The sequence below is a fragment of the Cydia strobilella genome, chromosome 8 (genome assembly GCF_947568885.1).
Source record: "Cydia strobilella chromosome 8, ilCydStro3.1, whole genome shotgun sequence".
Taxonomy (NCBI): Eukaryota; Metazoa; Arthropoda; class Insecta; order Lepidoptera; family Tortricidae; genus Cydia; species Cydia strobilella.
Genome location: NC_086048.1, coordinates 17,277,659 through 17,304,887, shown reverse-complemented (window position 1 = coordinate 17,304,887; position 27,229 = coordinate 17,277,659). Strand labels below are relative to the sequence as shown.

The 27,229-nt window shown below is 37.8% G+C and overlaps 2 protein-coding genes across 2 annotated transcripts in view; one reads left to right on the top strand and one right to left on the bottom strand.

The window, feature by feature from the left end:
• LOC134743785 (large ribosomal subunit protein bL32m) overlaps nt 1–27,229 on the bottom strand; it is a 131,624-nt gene that overhangs the window by 26,643 nt on the left and 77,752 nt on the right. The window lies entirely within an intron of this gene.
• LOC134743743 (acetylcholine receptor subunit alpha-like) overlaps nt 1–27,229 on the top strand; it is a 102,009-nt gene that overhangs the window by 65,948 nt on the left and 8,832 nt on the right. The window contains exons 6-7 of the mRNA XM_063677378.1: nt 8,447–8,583; nt 20,377–20,523. Of these exons, the coding sequence (XP_063533448.1) occupies nt 8,447–8,583; nt 20,377–20,523 (284 nt within the window). The remainder of the gene's footprint in view (nt 1–8,446; nt 8,584–20,376; nt 20,524–27,229) is intronic.

The window sequence follows — 27,229 nt, the reverse complement described above, 5'->3', positions numbered from 1 at the left end:
AAAATTAAAATTAAATTAGACTAAAATTATATTAAACCCCTAAAATAATTAATTAATTATTTAATAAATTATTTATTATTTAATTATATTATATGATATATGAAAGATGAAAAAAAAATCATGAACACAGCCATGCACGCCATGTTTACATTAAAATAAAATAAAAATATTTCCCGGCCTAGGCCTTCGTCATAACTAATGAACTACCCATGTATCTACAATAGAGATACAGCTGGACATATTGTCGCTAATTTCATATGTACTATGCCCACACCCTATTCATACCCATAATTATCATAAATATATACTCACAATCACATCGTACATCCAAATTTGTACTTTTCTATCTTTAATTTTCTGCACTACAAAATTAACTTTGTATTAGCATACATTTATACAGGATAACAAACTTAATTTTGCGTGCGAGTAAGTGCCATACGTAACTTTCTAGATCGTCTGGCAGGTAGAAGGCCCCGTCCAAATCGTCTGGCTTATTTTTTTTATGACTATTTAGATACTTAACTTTAACCTGTAAAAATTACAGATTGCCTCAAGAACCTTTTTTGAATTTTTTGAAAAAATATTTTGCACGCGTCTGGCAAGGTTAAAGACCCGGCCAAATCGTCTGGCATAATTTTTTTATGACTATTTAGATATTCAATTTTCACTTGTAGAAATTACAGATTGCCTCAAGAACCTTTTTTGGGCACCAAAAAAAAAATTCTTTAAAAATTTATAGGTTGGTTTAGACCCGCTACCCTGCAGCCAGACTTGTAGTGCTGAGGTAGGGTAAGATAGGAGAAGCATCAGGCAAATTCTCAGCTTGCCTCAAGGACCTACTCCAAATTTCCACCAGCTCTCCGTCTATAACTTAACTGACCAATTACGAGTACTGTCCGCGCGCCAATTCCGTGCAGTCGGAGGTCGAGGAAGCGGGGGGGTGTGCGCCGCGCCCGTACGTACAAAATGACACCAGTCATGACACTCTGTCATGACGCCCAACACTCTTAACATTCCTCAGCCGTGCACGGAATTCGCGCGCGGACAGTATATACTTTATTGTAACGAGATAAAGGTTTAGTAATGGCACAGTGTATTTATACGGAGTTTATGCGGAGTACTATCAGTATCGCTATTATGAATCACACGCTCCTAACCCGTGGTCCAAACGCTATGTCCAACTGGTTGTGCCACGGGTAAGTACAATTATCCATAGTCCAACTGATTGTACCACGAGGAAGCAAGTTTACCCGTGGTCCAATCGGTTGGACGTATAGGAGCGACTTTTTGACGGTGGGTTCATGATTGTTCGAAGCAGTCAGCAGTTCGAGAACGTTAGAACTCTGATAGTGGTCAGTTGAGTTGATTTTTGTCTTTTGCAGTTAAGTATCACTAAGTCCTAATTTGTTTCGCCAACGGATCGGAAAGCTTGTTTGTCTGTATGATTTTTGTGAACACGAATGAACGCCACCGATCAATGGGTGCCGATTTTTAAAGAACTTCGATAAGCCAGTGATGTTTCTTAAATATAATTTTGAGGCACAGAGCTAATACTCCTAATTCTCTGAGTCATTCAAAGCGTTTAATGTCCAAGTATTGATTTATGAAACAATAGAGAATTCAAGATGAGTCCGTAAAATGCCTTTCATTGCGGCTTTACAAAACTGATAAAAGGTTGCCATGGCACTTAAACGAAAGTCTAAAGTCCCGTAATAAAACGTAACACTTAACATCTGGTAGTGACTTATGCTTTTCCAAGACTAGAATTCTATCTTACATCTATCGCAATAGGAATGACTTACTTCTTTGTCTCAGGAGAGTAGTAAAAGTAGCTTCGGCCGTTAATCGTCGTGGTAAAAGGCTAATATTTGAGCTGTCCACTTTTCTCTGAAATGCTCCTTTTATTTGAATTTAACGTCGCAAGGGGCGCCGCAGTAATTTGGCCATTTGAAGTGGGAATTCGCTTACATTTTCCCTTACCTTGACAATCCTTTTAACATATCCTTCATCGCGCCTAGCTACACGGTCCAAGGTTGAACTAATTATAGAACAAGCATTTAATTTGTATCATATAAGATTAATTAAGAGTTTTATTTCTGTTACAAGGATTTTTGCGTTACCTTACTTATCTTCAACTAAGAAAGTAGGTAATCCAATTAGTAGGTATGGTTAACTTTATTTCAAGGTGTTAAGAATTCTGCAAAAATTGTGACAGACTAGTTCATCTTCCTCGCGATGTCCGGGTATTTTGCCACGGCTCGTGTCTGGGGCCTGCCTGGGGGGGCGAGCCTGGGGTCCGCTTCAGATTCAGATTCAGATTCAGATTTGTTATTTATAAACATACATTAAATACAGTTTACACGTCAATATCTTATGACTAAGTTGATATAATTTATAACTTAAGTGTTGCATATTATTTATTTACATGTTCACAATTGCAGAACCAACAGTAACAGTAAGTAGGGCTTTATACACAAATTACACATGGTAACAGTAGGCGTAAAATATAATACAAAATTTATAAGTGGGTGCAACGATCTCTTTGCAGAAACTCGTTAGTACTATAGCATGCTAATTCGATGAGCATGTTTTTAAGCTTTTTGGAAAATATGGCATCGCTAGGCGAATTTTTAAATTAACAGAAAATAGCCATAGTAGGCTTTCTTTAAGTTTTCACTTGTTAACGTTGGTGTTGGCATAGCACGCCGAGGACAGCCTGTCGCACGCATAGTCGATGTGCGGAGACCACGTCAGCCCGGAGTCGATCACGAAGCCCAGGTACCTGGTGGTGTCCACTTGCGGAACGGGAGTATTGTTGGTCGCTATATTCAGTAGAATGTTACTTTTCCTTAACCTAAAATGTATTATATTAGTTTTTTCAACATTTAGTAGCATCCCGTTTGCCGAAAACCATTTATTCATTTGGCACATGACATGCCCTAACTTGAATCTTAATCCGTCTATGTCATCAGCGTTTACTATAAGGCAGGTGTCGTCCGCGAACATTACACACTCAGAGTCCTCACACGCAGTCGTAATATCGTTAACCAATAATAAAAATAGGGTATTTCCCATTACCGATCCCTGGGGCACTGCGCAGTTTCCTATTTGTTCAAGGTCAGACTTAGTATCGAGTACATAGGTGCTCTGTCTGCGGTCACTCAGGAACGAGGCGATGACGTCATGGAAGCTACCGGATAGGCCATACATCGATAGCTTGGCGAGGAGTAGTTTGTGGTCAATCATTTCGAAGGCGCGCGACAGATCGCAGAAGATGGCGGCGACCTGGCGCCCGCCCTCTAGGTGTGCCATCACTCGCGTCACGACGTCGCGCGCCGCGTCCGAGGTGGATCGACCAGGTTGGTATGCGTATTGCCGACGATTCAGGAGATCATTAGATGTAATGTGTTTCATTAGTCTGTTACTTAACAAATATTCAAAAATTTTGACATTACCGGTATAAGTGAAATTGGACGGTAATGCTTGGGTACGTGCATTTCGCCTTTCCCTTTGTATATAGGATGTACTTTTATTTGTTTAAAAACTTCTGGGTAGGTTCCACAGAATACACATTTATTAAACATCATTAAAAGCAGAGAGATGACGGTCGGAGGCAAATAATCGATAATGCGGGTCGACATGTCGTTAATGTCCTTGGATTCCTTGCGTTTGATTTTTTTGCATGCGACTTTCACCTCATCTAGCCTAAACGGTTCAAATTGAAAGGTCGGACATCCGGCGGATAGGTATTGCGAGAGATATACTAGCGCGGTCCGGGTGCATGGTGTGGCATTGTTTATATTAGTATCAATGTAATACCGGTTTAGCAGCGCGGCGGCGGCAGCGGCGCGAGCGCCGACGCAGTCGCCCGCCGACTTGCTAATGAGTACGAGTTGGCAACTAATCCCGAGAATTGGCGTAGGAACTAGTTTTTACGAAAGCGGCATACTAGCGACAATACTAATTAAATGGTAAAACAGTTGTAGAGTTAGTCGTGTGGATAGAGAAGACGCATACTTAGAACGTATTGGTTTCCTTATATTCCACCCACGACTCGTCTCTTTCCGCGCAAATTTAAGTGATCAACCACAAACTGGTTGGTCGTATTCAATTTACAAGATTTGACGCCAGGAACAAACTTTGTCCTCTAAGCCGAAATAATAAGGGGACCACTGATTACCAGTTCGCCGGACGATATCAGCCTGTCAGTTGTTCGGAACTGTCAACTTTTAGTTACGCGGAGTGGTAATCAGACAGTGGGCCCCTTTAGTGTACCTTTTTCCTAAATAAAATGACTCAAACGAAAGTGACGTAAAATGTACTTCGGGAACAAAGCTACATAATTTTTAAGAAAAAAAAAACGAATATTGTCTTCGGTTACCGCGATAGTTACTCATGAAATAAAACTATGAAAACGCGATATAATCCGTTTTTATAGTTTTATTTCAAAAAAAAAACGACTTCAATGGGGGATGCCGCTGAAAGTTCACTTATTGTTGATGGTGCACTCTTAGATTCCAGACAATGAAATGAAAAAGACAGCATCTTTTGCCTAATAATGTAGAAAAGGAGGTAAAACCACCCACTTTTCTAGTAGCATTTCGTTTCTGTAAGGATCGCAGTTCTAACCTAACCTAACCTACTTTTCTAATAGCATTTCGTTTCTGTAAGGGTCACAGCTCTAACCTAACCTACTTTTCTGATAGCAGTTCTGTTCTGTGAGAATCGCAGTTCAAAACCCAACCACCCACCTAAGCCACTTTTCTAGTAGCATTTCCGGGTCCGGATCAGAATCCGGGTCCGTGTCCGGCTGTCCGGGTTTAAGTTTGGGTCAAAGTTCGGTCCAGGTCCGGGTCCGAGTTGGGGTCCATGTTCAGACCCGGGTCCGGGTCCGATTCCGGGTCCAAGTTTAGGTCTGGGTCCATAAGGAAGAGAACAAATCGCCAAACGTGAACTATGTGTCATTGAAGAGTTCCATTCTGATCATTATCAGTAGTTTCCATTTCATCAATGTCACTTTTTTAAATGTAAATGCTGGATTTGTTGATAAAAAAACAAAAATCACTATATGTATGCCTTTCACATTTGAGGAGTTCCCTCGGTTCCTCGTGGGTCTCATCATCAGAACTCGAGCTTGACAAAAATAGGTCCTGAAAACTTAAGTTGCTTAACAAACATAACGAAGAGGACAAATCGCCAAACGTAAACTATGCGTCATTAAAGAGTTCCATTCTGATCATCATCAGCAGTTCCACTTCATCAAATGTCACTTTTTAAAATGGAAGTGCTGGATTTGTTTATAAAAATACAAAAATCACTATATGTATGCCTTTCACATTTGAGGAGTTCCCTCGATTCCCCATGGATCCCATCATCAGAACTCGAGCTTGACAAAAATGTTTCTTGAAAACCTAACTTGCTTAACAAACATAACGAAGAAGACAAATCGCCAAACGTGAACTATGCGTCATTGAAGAGTTCCGTTCTGATCTTCATCAGCAGTTCCACTTCATCAAATGTCACTTTTTTTAATGTAAGTGCTTGATTTGTTGATGAAAATACTAAAATCACTATATGTATGCCTTTAACATTTGAGGAGTTCCCTCGATTCCTCATGGATCCCATCATCAGAACTGCTTTTTGACAAAAACGGGACCAATCTGTATGTATATACTTATAATCAAAAAAAGAATTTTCAAAATCGGTCCAGAAATGACGGAGTTATGGAGTAACAAACATTTTAAAAAAAACATACAACCGAATTGAGAACCTCCTCCTTTGAAATCTTGAAGTCGGTTAAAAAATGGTTCAACAGGCCATTTCGAACATACCTATAGATACACTAACGTCGGAATGATATTGATGTAATTTAGTTGTCGTGCATTTCGCTCGTACTTGTCCGGGACTTGTACTATTTGCGGGAGCGACACGCGCGATAACTAAATTACATCATTTAGATATCATTCTGATGCCAGTGTACGTTCGAATTGGCCTGCAAGTTAAAATAAAATAAAACCTGCCGAGACTAGAGCATGCGGGATGTTTATCTTTCCTTATTATATTTCCGTATGAGGAAATCACTTTCAAATTCGCATGAACTCACACACCCCTTTATTCGTTATACTTTTTTATATTTATTCGTACAAAAAGCGAGTGGCAGAATAAAAGCCCAAACCATTATCGGTTCAGCTGTAACTCCAACAAACATTTAATGAAAGTAGGGCAAGAATACAAATGCGACGTGGACGAGTGGGTAATGTTTTACTTTTTTAATTTGAGCCATGATATAAAGGAAATGCAACCGTATAGTCGGTTGAAATACGTCCCAAGTCCGAACTCTATGTGGGAAATGAATCGGTTAGCTTTTTGGAAATTATTAAATTTCTTTTAGCATACCTAGTTAATTCGAAAATAAAATATTAAAAATATAGATCTTTGTGTAGGTATAAATAATTAAACTTTTATTGTTAAATATGGCAAGTACAGAGTGACAAAACTTCCGTGAGAAACAGTCATATTAAATATATTAATAATCAGTCCGCCGGACGATATCGGCCTGCCAGTTGATCGGAACTGTCAAATTTTTGTTCTAACTGACAGGCCGAAATCGTCCGGCGGACTGATAGTCAGTGGGCCCCTTTACGGTACGGAGTGAAACATGTCGAGCGTTTTTCGACTTAAAATACGTGAGTGACCCGTTATTAATATATATTTAAGTACAGAGTGGTTAGAAATAGTGATATAGATAGGAAAATTAATTCTTTATATCAACGAGGTGCCTACATTTTGGTAAAAAAAACATTGCATTCAAAGATCAGGGTGTCAGTAGTTTTATTATCTAAGTTACATGATAAAACATCTTCATCTCGATAAATCAATATCCAAATGTAATGTGTATATGCTAGTACCTATTTCCTTTTTATAAATGACAACGTTTTCAATGTTCATCGCTTTTCCTATTTCCAAAATGACTTGCCCATTCGTTTGTCCAGTTTCTTAGACCAGGGGCCCGTATATCAAAACTTGTAGCTTGTAATACAAGTGGAACTCCCTTTCAAACAAAAGTTGTCAAAAAGAGATTTCCACTTGTATTACAAGCTACAAGCTTTTGATAAACGGGCCCCAGTGCCCTGTTTATCAAAAGCTTGTAGCTTGTAATACAAGTGGAAGTCCCTTTCTAACAAAAGCTGTCAAAAAGTGAGTTCCGCTTGTATTACAAGCTACAAGCTTTTGATAAACAGGGCACAGGTCTTACCCATTTCGATGGCACACCCAATATACAAGCTTTTGCACGAGTTATGAACCCATTCCGTCACGGATGTGTGTAAGCTTTTAAGTAAGCTTTTGTATAGGAATGTCGTACATTAATACATCGAGCAAGGGATAAGTGGTTTACCGCGAAAAGGGATGTTGTGAGTCGGATTTGACAAGAATTTTATGTGTCATATTATAAAATAAGTATGTTGTTTGTATATCGCTATTAATTATTTGGCTTATGGTACACTTCCATTTTCCAAGAACAAATTTACCTATATTAGCATACCTAATTACTTATGTTTTTGCAACATTATTACGATAATTAATAAATGTAATCAATCCTGGAGCTAGTTTTTAAAAATATTAATTATTTTAAGCCGAATTTTACCTTAATTTAAAGATAGTTCGTGACGGGCAGCTTCTCCGGCGGTGGCGACGTCACCACCAGATCTACCCTCAAAAAAATATTTTTTTAATACAGTTGCTCAAAAAGTGCTACGTTTCGTGGCTGTTTAGCGTGCGGAAAGTTGGTTTTCGCGAACTAGTGCTTTTTACTTTTCCAATTTTTTTAAATTTATACTTGTTCCAATTCATGACTACTTAACTTGATGAGTGTTTATATTAGTTTCCTTTAAACGTCGTAATCAACATAAAAACCTACTGTTATTACTTACCTCTTCATCATTATAAGTATTATAATTATAAGTATTATAACACGTTTATTTTTTAATGTTGAAAAACCGTTATTAATAAGTTGTCTGAATGGAACGGAACGCCTGTCAAAGAAGAGGCGTATTTTCTTACAGCAAGAATGTTTTAAGTTTCCAAAGGCAACATTCGATATTGTTTTTATAAATATACGATACACAAATAATCGTAAATAACGATATTTAGGTAATAATAGTACAATGTTTTAATATTTACAATTGTTTCTGTCTTATAGAACATGCATTTGAAAAAAAATCCTTAATACTTGTTGCTTTTCTTATTTTTTCGCAACTGTATTAAAAAACGTCGTTCGATACACGTGCGGATATGTCATTCTTCGCTCGTCCCGAGTCTTGCCACTCGCCTACGGCTCGTGGCAAGATATCTCGGTACTCGTGGAGTAATGACATACTTTCCGCACTAGCATCGAAATGTACTATTATTATATTCAAGTTTTAAAGGAGTTTGTTTCTGTCAACAGGTGACGCTGTCGATATCAATCCTCATTAGCCTTCACGTGTTCTTCCTGCTGGTGGTGGAGATCATCCCCCCCACGTCGCTGGTTGTGCCCCTCCTTGGGAAATACCTCATATTTGCCATGATACTCGTATCAATCAGGTAAGTCATTACACCTGCCTACGTACCTATTAAGATCACGCTAAATTTTTTTCTACTTCGATGTCAAACATGCACAGATCATGCATTTCGTGGTATGCAGTAAAGCAGGGGACCTAAATGATACCTCTACCTATAAGATTGTATGCTCTGGTTTTGGTTTACCAACGACGGTAATGGGCATTGACGTGGTCCCCTGCTATACCGTGACGTGACTGACGTAACGATGAATTGTCTCGTTGCCGTGGACGACCACTGTAATGCGCTACATATATAGACCGTGATTACCTTTTTGTATTGTTTTTGAGCTCCCGACAGTTACCCGTGAACAAGATGCATTTAACTGCGTCGAAATATCGGGAGCTCGAAAACAATACAAAAAAGGTAATCACGGTACGGTCAGTGAAACTAACCGTGAATCATTCAAAACTGTCACGTAATGCGGGCTGTACACACTCGTGGAGAGATCCCGAGACAGGCCGAGAACGAGTGTGTACATGCTGCTCCCTTCTCGTCTCGCTCTTCCTTGTCTCGTCTCGCGCTTCTCCGATTGGACCAGAGCGGTGCCGAGACTCGACGAGTGTGTACAGCAGACAATGTATAAAAGCGCCCATGCAGACCTTCTGATGGTAAACGGTCACCGGTAATACACGCTTGCAGATACAGGGATGTCACTACCGCGTTGCCAACTCTGTACACCTACAGACATTTTTTGAAGAACCCCATACGGTAGTTTCAAAAGACAAATGACAAACATGACATACCTATTATAGCGCTCGTCGCTTGTTATGACAAGTGTCAGAAAATTACATTTAATACGCAAATACGCAATTGTTTAAGTAATTAAGATAATGTGCGAGAACATTTCAACTGTCATCAGCCACGGACGAGAAACGGTGGATTTTAGAGAAAAAAAGTCTGAAATTCTGTTCTCGTTAATATTGTGTAAATAAATTTAATACCTTAGGTACGTTCCATGAGAGCTTTTAATTTGAACAAGTTTGGGAACAAATCAAATTATTTTATTAAATATTTTGATTTGTGTTTTTTTTTTAAGTAGTCACACGTCACACTACTATATATAAATTAAAAACTGTAATAGATGTCATATATTAAAGAAAAAGTGAGGAAGCCCTCCAGTGGTGAAGGCCGGATTCGAACCGGCGTCTTTAGCTATCGCGGCTAACGCCATGAACCCCTAAGCCACCCCGCCACGGCGGTGCCCGTCCGAATTTCTCGACTATATGCCATCTTAGTAAGACTAGGCGTCTTTGACCAGCTCTAAGGGCAAGCAGTGCGCGCTTGCACCTCCTACACGAACTCCTTACGAATTTACGTTGTAGCGAGATAGACTGGTGCTGCCATCTATGAACAAGTTTGGGAACAAATCAAATTATTTTATTTAAAGTTAAAGCACTGCTGGTAGCGTAGTTAAGCCTCGATTATAGAGTAAAGCGTTTTATTAATTATTGAAGTTAAATATATAACAAGTATTTCTTGCAAATGATATGTCATATGACGTATTGTGTCATGCAGGTTCATTACATCTGTTGAAAACCTTTTCCGGATTCTCATTTTACATTCACCATCCAGCATTTGACAAGGAATATTAATAATAGAATAATAGTTAACGTAATTATCACAGCCTATATCTTGCTCGGTTCCGCGTAGCTGGGGCGTCATTCTATCAGCTTACCGAACACAGGAGAATTTCGACTTCGGAGACCTCAACTAAATAGGTTCAAGCATAGCAAGTACGCGAACCTTGAACAGGTGTATGATTTTGTCCCGGTTGCCGTGGAGACGGCTGGACCTTGGTGTGCCGAGGCCAAAGCCTTTATTAAGGATATTGGGCGACGCTTAAGAGAAAGGGGCGGCGACCCTCGCTCTGGTTCTTTCCTCGTCCAAAAGATATCCCTGGCCATTCAGCGAGGTAATGCCGCCAGTATTTTTGGCACAATTGGTCCGGGGGATAATCAGAGTGGGGGGTAATATTGTATTTGTTATAATTTAGTTTTACTTTTTTGCATTAATTACCTTTAGCTTTAAGTTTATTTGTTTTGTTTTAAATTGTTACTAACAACTATGAAGTCTGTTCTTCGAAATAAAGATGTATCACGCATGCTTGAATCACTAAATAGGCAATTGGAAATATGTATGATCAATATATCGAATACTTCTTTAAAATGCTATGAATATATTTTATGCTATTCGTGCACTCTGTAAATAACGTATATAATGTTTGTTTGTATTTCTCTATGTAAGTGAATTGTAATATTCTTTTGGAGAAATAAATTCTTAAACCATAAACCATAAATGTGTCAAAATTAGGTAACAGGAAACCCTATCTATTAGGACTCACAACGGCCCTTACGTAATTTTGACGTCTACAATCCTGCATTAACAATAAGTTTCTGTTGAATCCAATGGATGACTGGTAGAAAATGCCTTGAATGAAATAAATTCTGCATCCTCATATAAAAGGCACTTTAATCAATCCTGGCACGAACGTTACTCTATTGGCGAGAACGAGGTCTCTTCTAACATGTATGAGCACACGAGCTGAGCCCATAGGTATATTTACCCGTATTTTTATGTACCGTTTACGCGTAGTTTTTAGTAAAATCTCGAGACCTTGTTATGATTGTTGTTGGATCGAGACCTCAATTCGCTCGCGCTTTCAATGAGAAACGGCCTGGATGTAATATCGTTTAATATTCCGTCGGTTTGCAAACAAGGGGACTTCCGTAATTAGTCCCATCTTAATATGACATAATTAGCATGCGCCGCCGAGGTGTATTGTATTAATTCCCAATTCCCACTTATTTGCGGTCGAGTCTCCCCCTCAAATAGGGAACGCACACAGATTCCGCATTTTCACGGCCGCTTTAGATAATTTAGTACTTATCCACTAAACTTGCTTGCAAAGCTGGTGGCCCCGAGAATTAATGTCCCATGTAAAGGTGATGAATGCCTGAAGATGTTTGCTTCAAGAATTTTGATATTTTCTACTATAATTAAACATTCGTTACTGTGGGACTAAGAGTATTAGCTTAATTTGCGTAAGATTATTCTATTCTATTTATTAGTTACCCATGCGGAGGTGAGGTACCCACAGGCACTCATTAACCAGTTTAAACGCAAACGCAAAGGAGCCTCGTCTGCCAACAAACCACTGTGTGGTTTGGCAGAAGAAAATATGTAGTTAGTTGTAAGTAAGAAAAAAAGAAAAAAAAAAACTAAACTGGTTCTTGGTTCGCCGCATCAAACAATAATCGTACCTGGCTACGACGTAGTTTGATTCGTCGACCACATTAAGTGAACAATCAAGTGTAAATGCACCCTGAAACGTACCCAATTATAGTTACATACGAATACCTACTAGTTACACAATTTTACACTACAACAGCCTTTGTTTAACCTACAACTCAATTTTCTATAAGATGTATAGGTATCTACATTATTGACCGGTGCTCATTTAAATAAGTATAAGCTTGTATGCACTCAATTTTGAATTAGTATGGGAACGCCAATGTGTGGTGACCCCTTACCCCTTGTATGCTCTATTTAGCAAGTAATCTATAGTCCCTCCCTCCAGGAACTTTGATTCTGCCATTACGGGTAATGCGAAGGGCTATCGAAACGATACAGGCTATTGCGCGCATCGAGAAATGATAGGGTGATTTGGGTGATCCCGAAAATGGGATTATTCCGGTATAAATGTACGTGAACGTGAGATTTATGCAGTCTCGCAACGACTGATGTTTCGGTCTAGGTTTGTATGTATTTATTTAAACTTCATTATATCAAACAAAATCTTAGAATACTTAGGGCGGACGCGAACTTAAAGCCATAAGATGACTTTCAGTCAACATTAAGGTAAAGAAGAGAGGTATTTGGTGATGCTGCGATAACTATAATACATAATAATACCTACAGGTCCGTAAAAGGTATACATTTTATTTGAGTTGTCATGAGCATCAATATGTTCATATTTACGCCTTAATGCGTAAATGTACATACGAAATACCCAAGAAACACGTGTATTAGTCTATATCCCAGGATTCCCACAAGTAGGTAGGTCTTTAATTTCTTGAACAATGAGACATACATAATATATTAATTAGCCCATCCTAATATGCTTAATTAGTAAGCGCGACTCCAGACGAGTCCTATTAATTCCCAATTTCCACTAATTTGCTGCGATATAACAGACTCCAACATGACAAAGAAGCAACGACATTTTGATAAAATAAAAATGTTTAAGCTCCACATAAAAACAATAAAACAGCAGGCTCCATCAGGCCCTTTCCTTAATTCAAAGCTTTAGGTTCCGCGATAATATGATGAATGTATCTGTGACGCCACAAAAAAGAAACGCGGGGAAAATGTTGTGGCGTCACGAAACAATTACTTAGAAACGCGATTTTTATAAATTACAAGATTAAATGATATATCGGTTTTGAGGCACAGTTTTATTATTAAAAATCAGGGCGTCAAGGCGCTGTTTATTAAATTTTAAACAGATTACGTCGCCGGCGTTGCCTTATCCTTATACTATGAGACATGTCATCGTGGCAAGCTGTGATCCTTTAAGGTGGTTCGACTAGGTTACCCAAAGCTTAAACCCCGCTAGATGGCGTCACTTTCGCAAATTTTTAGGTTTTATTTTTTTGTGGAATAGTGTTGGTATCTGTATACTTAAAAGTATGTTTAGCGCACTCTTTACATAAATATTGAACTATTATAATAAACATTGAATACTTCATTAGTGCAAAAAACACTTTTAAAGTCGACAGAGTGTTTCTGTCATGCTATCTCCTACTATTACTCACACATGCAAACAGTGTTTCCGTGATGCTTGTAGTAGACAATTTCATGCAGTGTAAGTATGCTGCAATGGCGTTGCGGTATGTTCGTGGAAATACGTGCAAGAGGATTCGGGTTCGAGACTGGTACGTCAGGGGTACTTTTTTTTGTCCTTTTTGTGTTATCTTATGTTTCTTATACCTTTTATTCTTCGAATTCTTGTTCGATTACGATATAACCGAAATATATTTCAGTGATATCGGAAACGCCTCTAACGATTTCGATGAAATTTGCTGTAAGGGGTTCGATCTAGCTAGGTCTTATCTCGGGGAAAACGAGCATTTTTGAGTTTTTACTTATGTTTTCTTTTTCTACCAGATATTCAGTATTATTAATAAATTAGTTTATAACGTTTTATAAAAATATGTGACGTTTTGAACTAAAAGGTACCACATTGTCGGTTGTCGATTAGGTTGATTTCATTTTGAAGCTTAATGGAAATATGACAACAATAAGTAGGTACCCGTTTGGTTGAAAACGCCACATATATTGAAAACCTGACTTTCACAAATCTCACCTTTTTGGGTTCTTCCAACTCAGAAAGGATGGAGAATACTGACGATTCTTAGTAGCACTAGCCCAAGGAAGTCCAGGTTTGTAAGTGTCAGGTATCAGTTTTTTTTTAAAGCGCTAAATATAGTTCTACAAGTAAAGCAATCCCTTACTGCCCAGCCTCTATAGTATTTTTCAAACTGGAAGGGTACGATGATAGATTTCATCTCCATACAATTTATAACCTAATAATGCCAAATGTTGCAAAATTATATTGAATTGAGATCTATCATCGTACCCTTGCAGTTTGAAATAGTTATTTACGATACAAGTGCGGAAAAGAGAAAATTCGAAACGAGTGGCAACAGATTAAAACACGACCGCAGAGTGTTTTAAACCGACACGAGTTGCGAATTACCTATTCGCACGTGTATCGTACAACGTTTTACAGTACATATGGCCCTTTAAACTTTCGACATATGCATGAAATGTGCTCTTTACGCACTAGGGCGAGAAAGTTGCACCATATGTACTGTAAAATACTTTTTAGTACATATGGTGCTACATATACGTTACCGCCCTAGTGCGGTAATTAGTACAATACGTGCATATGTCGAAAATGTAAAGGGCCATAATTATGTACTGTAAAACGTTGTACAATACTCGTGCGAAAAGGTAATTCGCAACTCGTGTCGATTAAAACACTTCCTTCGGTCGTGTTTCAATTTATCGCCACTCGTTGCCAATTTCCTACTTTTCGCACTTGTATCGTAATGTACTAATAATAAAGTAGTAATTGTAAAATAAAATTAAAACTTTTTTTATATGTTTTTTTTTTGATTCAAGTAGGTACAGTGAGTAACAACATTGCATGGCCTTCTAATTATAACTATTATAGAAAACGGGATATTTATCATGTTTATTTATATTATTTATTTCTCGATATTTTGGCCGGTCTTGCAAGACCAGTCGTTGTGGAGATCCCTGGGGAGGCTTATGTCCAGCAGTGGATGTCTTGTTGGTGTAGATGGATTCACACAACAAATGAAATAACATTTTTTTCATATTTGTTATCCGTAGTTGTCCTGAAAGAAAAATAATATCATGATAGCACAAAATCTCTAATGTTATAGGAAGAAAGATGATGCAACAATATAGATTCTAATAAAGTTATCATTTACTTACCTAGTAATAACTGTGTTTTTCATTCATAGACAAAATTCCATAATTGTTGTTGTAAAGGTATTGTTCACTGCTTATATCTACCATTACGGAAGAAGTGAGAATTATTTTCTAAAAAGATCGGCACGAGAAAATTACAATGTACAATGAAGGAATGAAACTGTACCTACCTTACGAAACTTCACCATCATGAATTCCGCTTCAATTGAGTCTGAATTTTTCTGGATTTTCGCGGACCAGAACACCGATGATTTTTGTAACTTGATTTAGACGTTGCTATCATTTTCAATTTATACAAACATATTGACACAATAAACATGACCCTATGTGTCAGTGTCAACACTGTCAAATAAAAATGCACTAAACATGACGGCACTGCAAATCCTGCCAGGTCGGCCAGGCAACGTCGCCAATGTCATAGAGCGGCAACGCCGCACGCAACGTATTTGTACACGACATTTGTGACACACACATACGTAAAATTGATGAAAAAATTACGTTGATTTATGTATGATTTCTGTATGAAACAAAGTTTTTCTATTAATTTAGCGCAAACGAATATTCGAAAGTAGATAAATGAGCAAATATTTGTGTAGTAATAGTGTGTAGTGCCTTAATTAAAGCAGATTGAATTTTGTATGAAAATCGAACCACCTTAAAACTCTTCTTTTCCTACCGCTATATACAGCAGCAGTTTATCGCAGTAGTAAGGATGACTTACGTTAGATAAAATCAGCTGTTGGGAACGTTAATGAAGTACAGTCGCCATCAGATATATCGGAGCGGCCAAGGTGCTCACAAATATCTGAACACGCCTCTATTGTCAAGGCGTTAGAGTGCGTGTTAAGATATTTTGAGCACCTCGGGCGCTCCGATATATCTGATGGCGACTGTACATATATCTATATTTACCTCTTGCGCCGACTGATAACAGTCAGTTTGACAGTTTTTTTGAGTCTCTTTTGGTTAATTAAAAATAATAATTGAAGAAATATGTTTTTACCGTAGTTTCTTGCTAAACTTCCAAAAAATGTCCACAAACAATTTACGTGACAACTACGTTATATTAAAATGGACTGTGAGGAAGGGATAACCGTCAGATAAATGTCAGTCATGTGGACCGTTTTTGGAAGCCAAAAATGTACCTACTAAGTGCTTAAATGTAGTCTTTTAAATCTTCTCGGGGCAGAGGAGTAGGGTTAGAGCCGGCGTAGCTTTATTTGACGTTCATAAGTGCATTGTTATACGCCTACTTGAATAATAAATTATCTTTATCTTATCTTATCTTCGTCTGTATCTATATATTGCGTTGCTGGAGACAATGACCATACCCATGGTGTACACACGGTATACCTACATGGTCTTCTTAAACGCTGAATAAAGCTAGAGTCGGACAAACATAACTCTACATGGCATTTGTAATGACAAAGTGTGACAATGTCACCATTAAAGTAAATTTTATATTTATAAAAATATGACGTTTTTAATAATTAATGACGCTCCTTCACATTGTTCTATTCCAATCTGTGCATAGTTAGCTGAAGGACTCTAAGAATGTGGATGGATCACGCACACATTCGCACTTTCCGTATCCGCGCCCCGTGATTAACTTCGCCCAATAAATCTTGATTAATTGCTGTCTTCCAAGCTCTTTACGCATGTGTGTGTGCAACTATCACACACTTGAACTATTCCACCGTTTACACCCTATTAACACAACAACACTTACCCTTGTTTACGCACAGATTTCATTTCGGCTTGTCTATATAAATTAACGTTTAACGTAAATATTTTGGAGAATTAACGATTCGAGATTGTAATTATCTTTAGTCAACAGTTTAGTTGTAGTCCTTAATTTACATCATTTTGGAGCTTCAGTCTTAAATTTCGGTATGGTAAATATTTTGTAATACCTACCCAGCCTAGCTTTTATTGTAGGTTCTTGTAAGTCTAATACACTAGTACCTATTTTATATGAAGTCGGTCTGGGCTATAAGCGAGAAGAGCTATAATGAAAGGCCCGTTTGGGATTTAATCGGACGTAGAATACATGGGATTACTAGTACATACATGGGACGTAAGGACTTACATATATTATATGGATTTCGATCCTAAACACACCTACAGCGAGACAGTGAGCCCTTAAGGGGTTATTATTTATATTATATCCGGTCGCCGGGAATTTTCTGCTGAGGCGGACAGAGAAAAGTGTATGTTGTTTCCCTATCCCTCTTAGCCGCAATATAGCGAAAGTATCCGGCTAAAGGAGAGATCTAATAATCTCTCATAATGGTTACTGACGATACACATTTCTCAATTCAAAACAACGAAGATTACACGTGTACTAAACATTTTAATTAGCCGTCTGTAGATGAGACATATAAATTGAGGCAAGACACCTACTCGGGTTTAATGTACGCATTAAGTGTGCACGTAAAATTTTACTCAAGCATTTTACAACAAACACGAAAATTAAGAGGCATTTGTATTTTTAATGAGCGTTTGTGATATGGTTGTTTCTGGGGTAATAAATGTGATCTCGTTACTGTTATATCGACTTACTCTGTAGATGTAGATTAATCTGCACCTACAACACCTAACAGATTCACATCTAGTTTTTGCCAAATGATGGTTTTGTTTCGCCAGAAACTGAGCAAGAACCTTGTAAAGATGATTATAGTTATCTTAGGTTAGTATTCTTTTGATTACTTATTCAAAAAAATTAAAGCGTTTTCATATTACATCACATAATATACGTAGCTCGGAAAGCGGCTAAGTTGAAATGGGACTGCATGGGCTGGTCATGTCTGCCGAATGCCGGGCGACTTGTGGGCCAAGTTAACTACGGAGTGGGAGCCCCACGAGTCTAACCGGGGATCTGGCAGACCTCGTCGGCGATGGCGGGATAACTTGGACTCCTTTTTGACTGGCTGGCCAGAACACTAAAGAGATTCGAGTGGAAAAAGAGGGGGGGGGGGCTTTGTCCAGCAGTGGGACACAGTGGGCTCTGTATACAAATAATAATAGCCCAGTTCATTTTCTTCTTTTTTCTTGCAATAGTCCTACACTAACCGGGGCGAGTTACGAGTATCTTTCGTATCGAAGTTTTTATTTATTTTCCCCTCACTAGCTCGGAAAGTTGTCTTTTATACTTTAAAACAAGCGGGGAAAAACGCATTTTATCCACTAGTGGGGAAAGTAATTTCACCTTGGATGGATCGTGCTTAAGTAGCTTGACAGATAACAAAACGTAAAACGCTCATAATAATGGTTCGTTTGATATTAATTATCATTAAACAATGGTTTGAGAATCTAATAAAAAATACCAAATTTAGCTTTATTTAATGATTTTATGTCATAATCCTTAAAGTTCCATAAGAAACGTTTGTTTTTTAATAATGATGTTAAATATAATTCTGTACGCACAAGTTGAGTCGATGCAATTTCAAAACGCATTATTGACATTTCATACGTCAGAAATGTCAACAAAATTTTTACTTAACAACTTACGTAAAAATACAGAATTTCCAGTGTTTTTGTTATAATATCGTAAAAAAATGAGTGATTCCATTGATGAAGATGATCTGACGCCTGTGGATGTTGCACTTTCCTCGCTATAGTGAGGGGAAAAGTTTTGTGTTACACACGGGTGCAAATGTATTTTACTTCTCGTGTGTTAAAACACTAGCTAAGCTCAGGATTCCATTTAAGAACCACTCGCTTCGCTCGTGGTTCAACTATAGAATCCTTTCGCTTGCTCGTGTTTCAATTCCACACTCGCGGGTAAAATACAACTTTGCACCCTTGTATAACAAATAACTATTTCCCCTCACTAGCTCGGAAAGCCGCCTTTTATCCTTTAAAACAAGCGGGTAAAAAACGCATTTTATCCACTAGTGGGGAAAGTAATTTGACCTTGAATGGAGCGTGTTTAAGTAGCTTGGCTGATAACAAAACGTAAAACGCTCATAATAATGGTTCGTTCGATATTAATTATCATTAAATAAATGGTTTGAGAATCTAATAAAAAACACCAGATTTAGCTTTATTTAATGATTTTAAGTCATAAACCTTAAAATTCCATAATAAACGTTTGTTTTTTAATAATTATGTTAAATATAATTCTGAACGCACAAGTTAAGTCGATGCAATTTCAAAACGCATCATTGACATTTCATACGTCAGAAATGTCAACATTGTCAACAAAATTTTTACTTAAAAACTTCTCACGTAAAAGTACAGATTTTCCAGAGTTTTTTGTTATAATATCGTAAAAAAATGAGTGATTCCAGTTATTGAAGATGATCTAACGCCTGTGGATGTTGCACTTTCCTCGCTATAGTGAGGGAAAAAGTTTTGTGTTACACACGGGTGCAAATGTATTTTACTTCTCGTGTGTTAAAACACTCGCTACGCTCAGGATTCTATTTTAGAACCACTCGCTTCGCTCGTGATTCAACTATAGAATCCATTCGCTTGCTCGTGTTTCAATTCCACACTCGCGGGTAAAATACAACTTTGCACCCTTGTATAACAAATAACTATTAATATATTGTTGAATTTACAAAGTTCTTAAGGAAGCTACTCGTAATAGGTCAATCGGGTATACTAGGTTGTTTGGTAGGTTGAACCTACCTATAGTTACCCCATAGATCGGTAATGCATCGGCATTCCCTTTACGTACTTTAAATTTACGTACAGGTGTCTCCAAAATTTTCCTAATTCTTTATGGATGTCAGTGGCGGATTTGCAGTCTTGGCCGCCCCCAAGCCTTGTAGTAACTACTAGTCGCCTCTTTTTCAGCACTCATCTTGCATGCTAACGTCTTGCCGCCCTAGTCCCGGGCCTACTTGGTCTTAGGGCAAATCTGCCACTGATAGTTGTTGTACAATGTACATGTAGAGTTATAACCACACGCAAATACCACGATTTGTATTGAAACCAAGCGTGCCGACTTTTTCATACAAAATTTACGCATAATATAATTTTAAAATTACTTATCTGTGATTGGAAATATGTTCTTGCGTTTGGGTGCTCGAAATTTTTGGGCTGTTGCAATTAATTATCGGGCAACGAAGCATTTTTTAAGTTTTCACGGACGTCCGGCTGCAACAACCGGCGGCGTGGACTGTAAAGAGCGACGGTCAACCTCGACGCTTGGTCGGGGTTCGGACACGCGAAGTAGATGCATTTGCGTCTTCTATGGTATATTTATTTCTGTGGTTATAACATTAACCTGTACTTTTGTTTCAGTATATGCGTGACGGTAGTGGTGCTGAACGTGCACTTCCGGTCGCCGCAGACGCACCGGATGGCGCCGTGGGTGAAGCGGGTCTTCATCCACATACTACCGCGGTTGCTTTTTATGAAGCGGCCGCAGTACAAATTCGACACAACCAGGTAATGTTTCAAGACGGATGGCGCCAATGGTAAAGTGGTATTTTATCTAGAGATGCAACGGATAGTTGTTTGGCCGGATACCGGATGTTCGGCCTGATTTACGGCCGAATATTAGGTATCCGGCCGCCGAATATTCGGCCGGCGGAACTATACCTACATTTCGGTTTTTCAGGTGCGCACTGTGCAGGTTTTGACCTGTTTCGTATTTAACGTTCACGCCGCAGTATATTTTTGACACGACCAGGCCGCGTAACCAACACGCCAGTCTCTTACGCTCCGTAGCGATCGAAACGCAACTATCACTGTCACACTAATATGGAAGAGTGATAGAGAGACACAAAGCGTTTCGTTGTCGAAGCGATAGCGATTGTCACCTTGGCTAGGCCGGCGGTTCCAGTATACGGGACGGTAGACACGGTAGTAACGCTGATGCCGACCGCCATACCTACATTTGTTTTAAGTTAAAGTATGACGGTCGGCGGCGCTAGAACGGTCCAGAGGACCTACCGCGAACACCGAAGTTTGTAAATTGCGGGCATCTTCCTCTTTTACTCCTATTAAGGCGTAACTGGAGCATTCCATGAAATCTACCGTTGTTTTTTTTTATACTACGTCGGTGGCAGACAAGCATACGGCCCCCCTGATGTTAAGCAGTCTTCGTAACCTATGCACGCCTGCAACTCCAGAGGATTTGTCCAAAAATTGTACCGTACAAACGCGAATTTTCTGAAGATTTGTAGGTATAGGAGTTTCTGTTTCTGTGACAAATGTTCAGAAATATGTACGGAACAGCCCGTGGAATGCTCCAACTAGTGACAGAGAAAGATGCGCGCAATTTGCGAACTTCAGTTTTCTATAAAAACCATCACGTGACCGCCGAACACCCATCATAGAAACGAAGTGTCGGAAGCCTGGGTTGACTCTCGGAGGGTTCTAGCGCGAGTCATCCTAAATTAATTAATCGATCGATCCATTGTCCATCCATTGTTACAAGCTTCACATGATTAGAGTGACGCTTTTGTTGATCGTATAAACTTTGCGGTGTGACGCCGAACCAATACAGATGACATAAAAACTACAGATACGTTACTGACGTAGAGAAGTATATCTTACTGGATTATAGTAAGATACACTTTGTGGAGACCGGTCTGTTTAAGTTTACATGGGCTTCATTTTACCTATGTAACTTTACTTTTGAGTGGCATTAACGTGAGGCACTTCATTCGGTTCTTGTCTGTTTGTCTGATTTAATATCTTGTCTTTTATTAATTATATAACAATTCAAGTCTTGGAGACCCTTTACATCTCTGGATAATTTGATGATCTTTTTTATTATTATATACATTTAATCTCTGACACCTAGAGACTTTTACATCTCTAAACAATTTTAGTACTTCTGTTCTTTGTATAGTTTTTATTAGTTTTTTTTTCTTGTGTAATTTAACATTTACATTTATGTAATTATTTTTTGTAATTTTGGGTTAATTTTATTGTTTGTAAAAATTGACATGTAAAAGTGCCCCTGTGGCCTATTTGCTGAATAAATGTTTGATTGATTGATTGATATAATTAAGTACTGCGCAGTCGTCCACGACCCAACGCCGACGTACAAGCCAAACAGAATTATAATATGAACTATATTTTTTACCTCAAACTGTCTAATAAACTTATATCTTAAAGATCTCGATAATTGGTTTAGTATAATCTCAAAACCTCCCTGGGTATATAAATTTTTCATATTTTTTTTTAGTTTTATTCGTGTGTCGATAGGTAAATAAACAGAGGCAGTAAATTTACTGTGACTACAAAATTTACTATGACAGTTTACTCTATCCTATATATTCTCTCTGGCGTTACCTAATATGACCTATGTAATCTGCGGTGTAACACCGGATTATGTTAAAACAACGAGAGAAGCGGACACCGCACCCGCGCTCAATAGCGTCCAGAGGGTTATTGACGCGTCCTGCTTTATTCACAAGTTCACAAGTTTCACAACACGTTTTATATACTTGTTAATGTTTAGTATAACTTGAAATCGAGAGCCGTAACAACTGTGGACAATCTGGGATCACGATAAGTATGTGAACCCACACTAGACTATGGTAGAAAATTTCGGAAAAAAACAAATGTTTTTTTCGAAAATTTTACAAAATTTCGTTTTTTTTCGCTTTTTTCCAGTTTTATTCAAAAAAAATAAATACGTCACACACAATGCCACTGATGAGTGATGACAGTATCAATGCCATAAACAAACACATATTAGACATGCAACCTTAACTTACCTGTTTAAACTCCTAATTAAGTATATTGAAAAAAAAAGAGCCGTTTTGAAATTTTCCCGAATTTTCCCGGTTTTTTCAACGCTACACTAGACTACGAGTTTGGGAACATTACGCCCACATGTATTGTATTGTGTCCAATGAAAAGCCTTGAAAAGGTACCCAGGATGATTTTTTAATCATTCAATATTTCGAAATTCATTACGTCGTCTAGTACCTACAAAACAAGCCTTATTGAGCTCACTGTGGGCCCCATTAAGCTACTTATATGTATGTGTCCCATAATATTTAATATTTTATTTTATTTTCATGTTGTCACTGGTAAGCGGTCGTCAGAATTTTGTATAAATTTTTCTACATTCAATGATTGTAAAAGAAAGAAATAGATTTTTATCGGCTATGCTCTACTTCTTTTTAACCAGGTTTGCCTATCAATTTTGATTCAAGCCTCAGTTTCCGTATAAACTCAGTACCAAACCAATAACAGTGTAAATTCATTATAAGTTGGTAAAGACCGACACAGTTGCCCTCTTATTTCCCGCAGCTCTTAACTCTAATATTAATAAGCTTAAAGTTGGCAAGGAGACATCGTGTCTCTAAGGGAAGTAAACTCAGCCCGAAACTTGGACCGGTGGCGTGGCGATGAAGCAATTCTGTGAATTTACATCGCTTTTCAGTTCGAAACGTTTAATGAGAAGGTGCGATTGGACCATGAGCTATTCAGGGGGACTTGTAAATTTCTAAAAATTTACAAAATCAATTTCTAACCTTAAGGTGCAGTAGATTCAGAAAAAGGAGTTTTTACAAAGTCGAAGGGCTTTTCTGGATCACAATACGGTTGCCATAAATATAATTAGCAGTCTTGAGGCCTTTCTCGAGGAATATCGGTTCGAATCCCGAGTTTTTGACTTTCGCTTCATAGAAAAAAATCACGAACGTACATCTAAAATGCACTTTAAAAATTTGTAACAAATTATGCACAAAAGCTAAAAATATGAAAATTACTTCTAAAAATCGGCAATATCATGTTTAAGGTAACGTATCGATTACTTTTTTAGAGTTCCGTACCCAAAGGGTAAAAACGACCCTATTACTAAGACTCCGCTGTCCTTCTGTCCGTCCGTCTGTCCGTCTGTCTGTCACCAGGCTGTATCTCATGAACCGTGATAGCTAGATAGTTGAAATTTTCACAGATGATGTATTTCTGTTGCCGCTGTAACAACAAATACTAAAAACAGAATAATATAAATATTTAAATGGGGCTCCCATACAACAATCGTGATTTTTTTGCTGTTTTTTTCCGTAATGTAATGGAACCCTTCGTGCGCGAGTCCGACTCGCACTTGGCCGGTTTTTTATTTATTTAAACGGACAAAAAAAAAATGTCATCCGCGCTCCCGGGCACGCACTTCCATTTCGCTCACACTTATGCTCAGTGAGAGTGAGAGAAGAACACGAACTTACTGGACCTTAAGCAAATATATCGGTCTAAGAATTAGAAGATAAGGACGGATATTATTATCATATCGTAATACTTACTTTTAAGAGTTTTATTAGCTGGTGAATATTTAGGTATTATATATGTTGTACTGTATTTATCTAGTAAACCCATTAAGGCAAGGTATTGACTGCGCTTTTACAATACACTTTTTTTGTTACATACAAGGAAATATTCAATTTCCCTTTTCATTCGACATATACCTACATCTTATATACATTTTTAGTCTACTTCACTCAGCAACGCATCGACGTAATTTTACGCATAACGTAATTTATGGATCGGAAAGTGACACAGCCCAATTTTTATACCATAAAAAATGTGAATTTTCCGATGGATGTTATATCCCTTGCCACGAACAAGAAAGCTGTGTTATATCTTATATAACAACTACGTACAAGAGTTACTATTACTTCTAGGCTACTACTCGTAGGTAGTATTTTAATAATTGCGTTGGGTTTACGTTCTTAAAACATTTTAGAGCGGAAAATATCATTTTCAATGGATGCAGCTCTAATAAAAAACGTAAGTGTTCACATATTGGTAATTTCACATATTCGCATTGCCCATACAAGGCTATTTGCATTGTGAGGGAACTAAAAGCGATGACAGCTTTCGAGTTGGCTAAACTTTTATGGTCTTAATTTTTCATACTTTTTGCATATATTATTTCTCATAAAGGTTTAAGTCATAATTCAGTTATTTTTTTTCGTTAGTCAAAATTTGGTTTCCTCAGAAACCCCGTAACTTTTCAGGATTGCCTTAAACAAACCTAACCTATCTATAGGATAACCTTACAAAAATCCTGAAAAGTTAACGGTGTCAGAATTATGACTAATGATAATCTGACAATCATTACATTATGGCTTTAAATAATTATGTCAAACAAAGGGACACCTCCCTAAGCGTTATATAGGCTCACTTAGGCAAACATGCCAACATTTTGTTCCGCATTAGGCATTTATTTATATTACACACACTTTTGCAGCATTTATCTGCGGCTTATAACTAAACATTTCCAAATCATTGATGAATTTTATTTCCAATAATACGATGGTCAATTACAAAATATTCCTCAAGTTTGTACAGCTAAGCCTACAATAACATTCAGCCTACAATTCAGCAGCCGACATAAGTTTAGACCTGCAGCTGAACTTACCTCGCCCAGGTGCCGACAGCGGGCAACTCGAGCCAACAAGTGCCTCGAGCCGCGGCAGGAACTTGCTTTGTCTCCGAAACTACTATAGGTACATAACATCAGTTGCTAGCCACTAGTTTTACAACGGGAAACTAGCAGCTACATCCTACACTAGCTTGTGCTCACTGCTAACTTTTACGAGTAATAAGGCATTAAACTTAACTAAACACTACTACAAATTATATTTTATTTAGGCCGGATCTACACTTGTAAGTTTTCCTCACGTAAGTTACTTAGGCGAGTAACTTATAGTTAATTTGCAGATGTAAACACGCTCGTAAGTCGCTTATCATATTTTTTTCCTAGTTACGGTAGTTGTAAAAATTATAAGTGTAAACTGCCTCACGGAAGCATTTCTCGACTTACCGAATACAGTATCGAATACGTAGGACAGGTCTTTGCTTTGAAATTGTTTAAGCAAACAAGAGTCTTGTTGTCATCTGAGGTGGAAATGCTTAATATTTCTTTTGAATCATAATAATATATTTGTGATTTTTAGCTTATATGATTTTTATATATTGTATTGTATGTTAGTTTATATCAATGGGCCTTAGTTGCCTGAATGTGATATTTCATTTAGACTACTAAAATCAAGACTATAAGAATCGGATTAAACAAACTTAGTGCATAAATCATTAAACGAAAGTCTCGTAGACAATGTAAGGCGAAACACTTATCCAACTGAATCAGTTGAATATAACTTGTAGAATATGGTGCTCAAGGGGCGTAGCCAATATGACAATCGTTCGCAGTGAAACGAAACGCTGTCTCTATCGCACTAATTATGGAAGAGTAATAGAGAGTGTTTCATTTCGTTTTCTGCAACCGATTGTCATCTTGACTAGGCCCCCAATTATCTGAAATAGGCAAGTCGATGTAAAGGCAAGTAGGAATATCCTACATTTATTTATTGATCCTATATTACCACTGCCTAAATGTTATGACGATCATAATATAAATTCATGTTGATTAGTCTAGCATAATTTATAATGTAATTTAATATTATGAGAATAAATATCTAATCTAATCTATTATCTTGAGGCACAAATCTCATCAACGTTATTTAGAAACCCGTATCCCTTTCATATCCCTAGAAGCTTTAGATCGCATACGCCGCGAGGTAAGTGCGAGTGAAACAGAAACGGCTGCGTTTTCCTTTAATCTCATTTGATATTGATCTTGTATTTTTTTTCTCTTCCATCTCTGTTCCGATTGAACTCGAAAGCGTGTAACGGCTCAACAAGGTCCCCTGGGACTTACCCAAAACAGTTTTAGTTTCGGTGAGGTTATCCCCTTTCTAAAACATGTCAAATGATAAAAATATTACGTGTCAAGAAAACATTCCTGTCTTTTTCAGATAATATAATGTCAGATAATGCGAAAGTACTATGATAGGTTTTATTAGCGTCATAAATAAATGATAAATAGCCTGTCTCTTACTGAGCTTAGCCTGTGCATTACTGAGCTTATCTCGCTTTATAAGGGCGTTTATGTAAGTTGATGCCTTAGTGTTTGCAAATCGCTTATTGATACTTGCAACCGTTACCGTAAATATAAATGGTTAGCGCTTATGGCCTAGGTTAAGAAGGTAGGTGTTATTTTCTGTAAGTTTTATTAAAGAAGCCCCTATTAAGGTCGCGTGTTCAAACCCCGGCTCGTTCGTACCAATGAGTTTTTCGGAACTTATGTACGAAATATCATTATATATTTACTAGCTTTTCGGTGAAG